This window comes from Nansenia antarctica (assembly GCF_963989245.1).
Source record: "Nansenia antarctica genome assembly, chromosome: 12".
Taxonomy (NCBI): domain Eukaryota; kingdom Metazoa; phylum Chordata; class Actinopteri; order Argentiniformes; family Microstomatidae; genus Nansenia; species Nansenia antarctica.
In genome coordinates, this window is record NC_137682.1 from 4,750,311 (window position 1) to 4,759,483 (window position 9,173).

Sequence of the window (9,173 nt, forward strand, 5' to 3'; positions counted from 1 at the left end):
GCATGTCATGAACTCAATGTCGACTTGAATAAACCCCAGTTTTCTTCATTTCTTTGTCATAGGCCCCTTGTCACAGAAGCCCAAAATAACACCAATTAGAACAAAGGGCACCAAAAAGACTTACTCAAAATATGTCCACATATCATGAGTTCCATCAGGGGTCCTTGAACAGACTGTCATATGAGCAGGGCATCACTATTTTGCACTCATGCTCTCTGTTATTGGGAAGATGCCATTAGCTCTGAAAACACACTGGCCTTGCACATTGACTGAGATGATCTCATTAAAAAGGAATACATCCCGCCAGGGGTTGTTTCAACACAAAAACAAAGTGGCCCAGTTCTTCAAGTCATTTCCTTTTCCTTTTCATAGAAAGAAAAAGGATATGCCTCTTTTAATGTACATTCATGTTATAACACACACGTTTATTTCAAGCAAGACCATTGTAAAGACTTTGAATGACTGAGTGCAGACACAAGAAGGAACATAGTGCTCTAACAGTGGCGGACTCAGGCTGTTTGAAGGGCAGGGGCGAAAAGAAAAAAAGGGCACCTACTGCACAACATGGGACCCCATCAAGTGTTTGCGATGTCATCAGAGTCCAGCCACTTTGGGTCATATGTTCTTGGTCATGTCCATCGCTGGCTGATTTTTGGACATCCGTTTTTAAGTGTTTTTCAAATATGTGTAACATTAATATTGATCCAAATGACAGCTATTTTTGGTGTATGTCCTTTAGAAAACTACGGAGCCCCCCTGGGGTCACATGGTAGAAAACAATTATTTGATGTGTGAATCCCTCGGTTTAGTAATCCGTTAGGGTTATGGTTATGGTTAGGGTTAGGTCCTACGAGCCAGGACGATCGCAAGGATTAGGGTTAGGGTTAGAATCCTTGCGATCGTTCTGGCTTGTAGGGCCAGTCTCGCCGTCTCATTCTTTTTGGTTATAAGTCAGTACGGCCGCCATCTTTCTTACAGTGGGTAAAGGAAGTCATGTTAAACTTGAAGCTCGAAAAGCTGCAGTACAGTATGTAACCTGCAATGGATAAAATCCCATACATTTCAGTGAAAAAGTGCACAAAGGATTCAATGGTCTCAATGTCCCTTTAAAAAATATTTAATTTAATATTCCCATACAAAGACTGGGAATATGTTATCCCTTTATAAAAACAGATCGATAGAGAGCTCACAACTCATTAATAGAACAATGAAACAGTAAATAACCCTTTTGGTTTACGAAAAGGTACATTATGTGCTATTACAGTTCATATACTTTTAAAATCTGAATGCAATTTGAATGATACTGATTTAAAACAAATGTAAGACATTTTCTACTCCCCATAGGCTATTTGGTAATTGAACATACTGTCTAAGGCATATGCTATGGTGGTGTTGACAAGTTGATAGTTCAGTTCACTCATCATGGCAGTAACTTCTATGTCATTTCATCGGTGCTCCAGTGCAGGCCTCAGGCTTTTTGGCCCCCTAGAAGAATGATATGAAGGTCATAGGTCATATCACTTTCAAAGTCAACACACTTTGTCATGTAGAGCACACTCTAGTGGAGAAAGGCATCACAGGTGCCTGCTTCATAGGGTACTGACTACATAACTTTGCAGGTGAAGATGGGAGGACAGTAACTTTTACAGGACAATCATTGTCAGTGGATTAGTTATTTACTCAGGGGGAAGATGAGTAGAAGCAAGGTAAACTCAATTGACGTCATGATGTAAATAATAGAATGCTTGACATTAATCCTTGCTAAAATGTGGTCTACCTTGTACATGTTGCAGATCAGGGAGAAGAGTGAACCCATGGCTTTGTTCTGGAGGTCTTCTGTGTGCTCCTGAAAGACAAGTTCCCTGATTACAACAAGATTCAAGTAGGGATCTTAAGCACCAAAATGAAGATTCTTGGCCGAAGCCAAAACCGAAATTAAGGAAATTGGATATACTTTATGTTATGTAATATTTCCTCATTTCATGAAAGATGTAAAATACCGTGATCCCACCAATTTCCAGTGATCACTTAGCTCACACTTTTATTTTGAAGTTGCAAAAGCGAAAACGGAAGTATTAATGTCGGAATGTGCCTCTCATTGTCATTCAGAGAACAGATGCCAACATGTTTGCTGTAATCATATGACTTGGCATTAGTAGGCAGTCATCACTCAATGCTTGTCTCATTCACAGAACAGCATGGGTTGCTTGCACTGTTCTCTCATAAATAAAATATCTCTTATTCGGTAAAGATCTGGTCTTTTCACTCATTCAGCCGAACATCGAATGTGCTTTTTTCAGCCGAATAATTTCAGTTGCAAGCCAATAAAAAGGCTAGGTAGTGACTTGACAAGTCAAATTATCAAAATGAAAATAACAAATCAAGAATAGGTGTGTTTTTATTACCTCATTAATAGTCACCCAAGGCACATAGGTGTGAGCAGGCTTCAGGGCTTGTGTCTTCAGTGCATTTTCATGCATCAGCTTATTGCCCTGGTCTCCCTTCACACAAGTCATGATGGCATCCCACTTGACAGACGTGGCAAAGAGCTCCACACACTGTAAAGAGGAAAGCTAGAATGTCACTTAAACTGAAAATGGTATGTTTATGTAGTTTATTTTATAGCAAAATGATAATCATAATTAATCAAATCATGTATATTTATATATATATGGATTTTAGCTTAATTTCAATAAAAACTGGAAACATTTAGGTGTTCTAAAACTTTTGACTTTATTATATATACAGTATATATAGCTATATATGATTTTCTTTAGCGAGCATTTTGATGATAACATAATAGATACTTCATATGGGTAGAAAGCTATATAAATATAGATAGATCGATAGTTTACCCACACTCTGAGCTGCTTTAATCACATCCTGGGAGGACTCCATGCAGTAAATGATCTGAAACGCTGCACTGTCGTTAGCGTTCAATATGCACGTCTGAGGATGAGAAACCAAAAATTATCAATCATAAATATTTAGGCCTGATATAGTTTGATTTTAAGTCAAACTATACACATAACAATCTAAGCATTTCTATATTTCACAGTAATTCCATGTCCATTTAAAGTATTTCCTGACTTGACAAGAATATAAAGGATGGACCAAACAAAAACAAACAGTTGAATGTGAAGTTACTGTACACCAAAACTCCTACCTCAATCATGTTGCCAAGGCACTCTTGCTCACCATGTTGGCAAGTGAAATGATAATTCTTCCCGTCATAAGATTCCTGTTGTAAGAGACCAAAGACAATTATTTCAAATAAATAATTGCCAACGACTTCACTGAATACCATAGTCAAGGATTAAGAGATGAGCATAATTATTTCCAACCTGCTGAAGGTTGCACACAGCCAACAATGTCTTTCCATCTTACCTGTGCATTCCCATAGGGCACCAGCATGACACTCATGATGTCACTCAGCATGGTCCATGTGGGAAAGAGTTGCTGGGTGAGGAAGTACCTGCAGCCAGGGCACAGACTCTCATAGTACAGGGCCACCTGGACTGCCTGGTCCTGGTCAGGCTTGGTGGCATTGGTCTCGAGACACTGCTTCAGAACCTGTTAGAATGTGAAAAGGAGTTAGGAGTTAGGGGTTTATTTTCTAAACTGTGTGTGTGTCCATGGTTTGGATAAATAAAGAAACAATTAGCAAGTTATTTTAGTGTGGTTTAGAAATAATCTATGCAAGAAATATTGTCCCATGACATCGATTTAATGAGTCTCAACGTTTGGACATAGCCTACATATACAAAAAAGAGAAGAATTATCGACTTCACAATCACACCAACAACTTCCTCAATATTTTGAAGTGTAACAAATAAGTTTCCTGAAGTGCTGATCTGGATGACAAAAATAATAATTGTCATTGTAAAAACACAAAATGTTCCCGAGGGCATCTGCTTCTAAATGAGAAGAAAACAACTTTGTCTACCATCAGTAAAAGTAAACATTTAATTAAAAATGTAAACATTTAATTAAAACAAAATAACATCTTACCCCACATTCGATCGCTGCGTCCACAGAGGTGCACCACTGAGATGGTGCATGCGAGCAAGTCGTGCAGTGGCATTTCTCTACAGCCAATCCGATTATTAATAACGTTAATAGTAAAATTGTCTTCATCTTTCATAGAGTACTCGTCTCGAACACAATCAGTGCAGTCAATCAACAAATGCCGTGAAATATCTAGTGATTCAAACCCTTTATCAGAGTTCTCTTCCTTGGTAAAGACATTTGCGATAATATCATTGGATGAAAGTCATGTGACCATCACAGAGTCACTAAACACTGGCAAAGTCCAACATTAACGCTGGCGTTACTCGTGTCACGTGTTGCAAAAATTGCAATTGTCTTGAGAATGATTACAGTGTCATGAGATAGTGTCACCATAGAAAAAGAACACACAGCACTTGTAACGTGTGATATGTTTTTACATAATTGTTCAAACTAACTCGTAAATCATAGATAGATAGATATATCTTTATTTATGTGTCACTCCTCAACAAACAGGTATGGTATAAAGAACAGCAACAAAAGGTGCATAAAAAAGTTGAGGACCACTCAAAAGTACATTCAAGTACTATTACACTTGAACTATTACACAACAAATACCATTGGCATTACAATAAAATACAATATGTAAAGGCAATGAAATAAAATGTAGCCTATTTATGAAATATTTGAGATAACATAACCATTTGTGCAGGCAGTTGAAAATGTAATAGTTCATAGTTCCCCCCATAGTAATCCCTCGAGAACTGGATGATTTGAGCAGGATTTAGGTCAATTCGACTTCCCTCAATGTAAGAAGTTTATTGAAGTTTATTTCTCATCAAGCTCATTTTCAATTTACTCATTGAAATTAATTTATTGCATTGAGAAGTTGAGTTGATCCCAACCCTATTGTGGAACACCAACAGCCAGGGTTACGATCAAACTATAGCCACATGAACCACTGTAGGTGCCAAAGAATCCAATCATCTTTCACACTAACATTGTTAGAGAGCATTGAGGCTTTTTAAAAAAACTAGTCAAAACACATCTTTTCTCCCTGGCCTTTGACCTGAGGTGAGCCTGCCTTCCCGACACTGCACTCTTTGCACTTTTATTTGTACTGCACCTTGCTTTTAGTGTTTTGTTCTATTTTATCCGTTTTCTTTCATCTGTGTTTTATCTCTTTTATCTTGTTTTTCTCTTTATATTTTATCTGTTAAGCACTTTGGGCGGCTCTTGTCGTTGTAAATGTTGTGCTATATAAATAAACGTTACTTACTTACTACTTACTAACACCATTTAATCAGAATGAGGAAGTCTGAGTCTGAAAAACCCTAAAATTCTGTAGTAGCAGCATTGGGTAACTCAATCTGAGGAACTACGGTCGTCTCACCAGTTGAGTCACTGAGCGGTACGTTTAGGAAGGTGGCACGTGTTCCTCTTTTTTTTTAATCCACATGACTGGTATTACTCAGAATTATAAGGTTCTATCTCCATTTTTGTCAAAATTGAGTTTTTTTTACATAATCTGATCCATTTGGTGTTTATTAATGCCTGTGTGGTGTTATTTTTTAAATGTTGACATTTTTGAGCTAGTAATTCATAAAATACAAAGGTTCCATCTCACAAAACATAACGGAATGTAAACACTTTGACGCTCAATATCTCTGAACTGCCCTAAACGGAGATAGAACCTTATCATTCTAAGCTCACGAGGTCTTACTCAGTCATAGGCAATGCACAAAACCGCAAAAATCATCACCCTTGTGAAAGATTCACCTACTGTCATGGGAGTATTTATAGCTGTAATCTTGTGAGAAGACAAACAGGACAGGAGGAGGATGAGTTGATGATGATCCTGTGACAGTCTGATGGATCAATTGGACTTTGTCTCTCTGGCCTACTTAACTGTGCATTGTGTTCTCTCCCCTTAAAGGAGATCCATTGTGTGTCTAGAAAGAAATGCTGCCAACTAAAAGTAGAGTTGAGGCCAATCCATGTCAGTTAATATCAACTTGTACATAGAATTTCACCATAGAAGCATAATTCCATATTTTAGTTGATAGTCATGATTCAACATATTTCTCTGGTATTGATAGCAGCATCCACATAACGTTGCTAGAGATCCCCATTATTGTTTGGCACAACAAACTGGATTTATTTTGATCATGTTTATTTGTTTAAAGAAAATAAAACTCAGTAGTTTCAACATGCATTTGTATACTGCACTTACACTTACAGTGCACTGCATGAACAAGTGAAGGATTGTGTATTCTTTTGGCGCTATATGCCAAAACTTCAAAAGAAATCACATTTACAATGAGGTTAAAGTAGAGATTCTCAGCTTTGATTTGGTATTTGTGTACAATGTTATTATTCTATTGTGATATAATAATATACAGGGCTTTTATATATTATTATAATATTGTGTACAATATTATTGGTTTCACCATATAGAAACGACAACACTTTTTATACATAGTCTCCCTATTTCAGGACACTTAAAGTAATGGGACAGATTCATATAATGTCAAAATCAAGCACTTATGTTTAGCATTTGGTCAACAATCCTTTGCTATGCAATAACTGCCTGAAGTCTGTGACCCATTGACCCCAACCAGACGCTGGGCATCTTCTCTGGTGATGCTCTGCCAGGCCTGTACTGCAGCCACCTTCAGTTGTTTGTTTTGAGGTGTTTTTGCCTAAAATCTTACCATCAGGAATTTAGAAATTCATGTTAAATTGGCCAGTCAAGAAACCTTCCACTTTTTGACCCCATCCAATGAATCTGGAGGCATTAGGTTGCACTCGAGCAGACACGATGTTTCTATTGGTGGTCTAGTGGTAGTGAGTTGGACTTGTGATCGGAAGGTTGTGAGTTCAAATCCCGCCTGAAACCACACCACTACTAGTGTGCCCTTGAGTAAGGCACTTAGCCCTCAGTTACTCCAGGGGGAATGTCCCTGTAATTCGTAATTGTAAATCGCTTTGGATTAAAAGCGTCTGCTAAATGGCAAAATTAATTAATTAAATTATTCACTTCAGAATACTTTCTGCTGCTGCCGTCAGCAGTTACATCATCAATTAAGACAAGTTAGCAAAGTTCTAGTTGCCCATGTATGCCCAAAAGACAAAACAAATCAATCACAAAGAAGGCTCTAACATGGAACCCACAAGGCAGGAAGGAAGACCTAGGACCGAGACCTAGAACCACGTGGAGAAGAACCACAGAACAGGAGATGGAGGCGGAAGGGCTGTCATGGCATCAACTGGATCGGAGAGCACAAGACCAGAGAGGATGGAGTTGCTTCATCGATTGGCCTATGTACCGTAGGGAATTTTAAAGGCCTAAATAAGTATGCATGCCAAAACCATAACACCCCCTCCACCATGTTTCACAGATTAGGTGGTATGGTGTAAATCTTAGTTAGATAGATTAGATAGTTTATTAGCCACACGACCAAAGCCGGTGGAATTTCTTTTCGGGAACAGCATGTTGATCTCTGCATCACTGCATACTAATAACAAAACAAAGAAGTGCACAATAGACAACAACAGACAAAAAAATAAAATAAATAAATAGACAACAACAGACAATCGTATTGTGAGGACAGTGAGGAGGGGGCTAGAGAGAGGCGTTCAGAGTCCTGATGGCTATGGGGGAAAAGCTGTTGGTGAACCGTTTTAGTCTTTGTGGAGAATGACTTGTAGCGCCTCCGTGAGGGAAGGAGCTGGAAGAGGTGATGAGCAGGATGTGAGGGGTCAGAGGTGATCTTCTTCTTTGCCCGTTTTACAGTTCTGTGGGTGTGCAGAGATTCAACTGAGGGGAGTGGTGGTTTGCCTATGATTTCGGATGCCTTTTTAACAATCCGCTGTAGTTTGATCCGAGTTTGACTGTCTGTGCTGCCGTACCAAACTGTAATAGAGGATGTGATGATGGACTCGATGATGGCTGAGTAAAACAGGATGAGAAGTTGTTGTTTGACACAGAATTTTTTTAAGCTGCCTAAGAAAATAGAGACATTGTTGAGCTTTTGCAATGATGTGTTCTGTGTTGATTTTCCATTTCAGATTGTTGCTGATGTATGTTCCAAGGAATTTGAAAGAGTCAGTGGCGGTGATGGGGTCGCCGTTTATTTGGATGGGAAGTTTGGGATTTGGCCTTGGGACTATGATTAAAAAGTGGTCATTGGTGAAAACAACATGTAGTAGACAAATACGCCAATAATGTTTAACATTATTATCCAGTGGCTATGAAAAAGAGAAAGGACTCGACCCGGGCGTTCAAATGAGCTGATGGCATCTAGGGAGTGAACCTGGGACGCTGGGATTCACTGCTGAACCCTCTGGAGGTGTCGTGGGCTTATCAGCGAAACATTCATGAAGGAGGGCGCCCACTTGACAACCCAAAGGATGCCATCGCTCATTTGAACACCACAGAGTCTCATCGGTGCAAATCCAAATACTTGGAGTATATTGGAGAGCCAAAAGAAGAACAACGGCATCACGGTAACATGACTTACGCAGGGCTCTGTATATTGTATACAGGACAACATATGAAATGAAGCATCCTCTTTTTGGTACATATTTTATTGTTTTTAAAATCATTGCATCAACCTAAAGAAAGAACTGTACCGATGTAAGAGTACCTGTTTGAGACAAACAACTCTAAAGCAAGCTGTACACAGAAGAAATAAAGAAATGCTGCATCTGGATTAAGACAGACTGGGAAAAGAGAGATAGAATAATCATCTTACATATATAAGGATTGTGCACACCACTACCAGTAGACTCCTACTGGTTAAACCAACAGTGCTCCCTCAGAGTTCAATTGCACTTTGGTGTAGAGTAGCTTTATCTGACTATCCCATTCATTTCATTCACCATTTTGAAAAAGACCACATCTCACTTACAATAAGAATCATTCTTTGTTTTCTTCAAAGCAAAAAAAAGGTTTGAAAATGTGGTGTGCTTGTCCTGCATTCTATGACACGATCATAAATAGCCATTTAGGATTAAATGTATACTGTACTGATGGTTTGTAAAAGACTAGATTACAGACAGTAAGAGGTCAATGAAAGGGTACTTTTAAACTCAGTCAACATATTTCACAAATTAGAATGAACAGACCAAAACATAAAAATAAAAAAATCTGTTTTGAATGA

The 9,173-nt window shown here is 38.5% G+C and overlaps 1 protein-coding gene across 1 annotated transcript; it reads right to left on the minus strand.

Moving 5' to 3' along the window:
- Positions 1–1,163: 1,163 nt before the first annotated feature.
- Positions 1,164–4,210, minus strand: ifi30a (IFI30 lysosomal thiol reductase a). The gene is made up of 7 exons (XM_080543349.1): positions 4,012–4,210; positions 3,388–3,573; positions 3,167–3,241; positions 2,860–2,949; positions 2,406–2,558; positions 1,778–1,846; positions 1,164–1,485 (listed from the first exon to the last, which is right to left on the minus strand). Exons 1-7 carry the CDS (start codon positions 4,135–4,137, stop codon positions 1,441–1,443), a joined length of 744 nt encoding a protein of 247 aa, XP_080399475.1. The 5' UTR covers positions 4,138–4,210; the 3' UTR covers positions 1,164–1,440.
- Positions 4,211–9,173: the final 4,963 nt, after the last annotated feature.

Coding starts and splice junctions, on each gene's coding strand:
- ifi30a (XM_080543349.1), bottom strand. CDS start 4,137: ATGAAGACAATTTTACTATTAACGTTATTAATAATCGGATTGGCTGTA. Junction 1,847..2,405: donor CTTGGGTGACTATTAATGAG/GTAATAAAAACA, acceptor CTTGTCTTTCAG/GAGCACACAGAAGACCTCCA. Junction 1,486..1,777: donor TGATCTGCAACATGTACAAG/GTAGACCACATT, acceptor TCATTCTTCTAG/GGGGCCAAAAAGCCTGAGGC.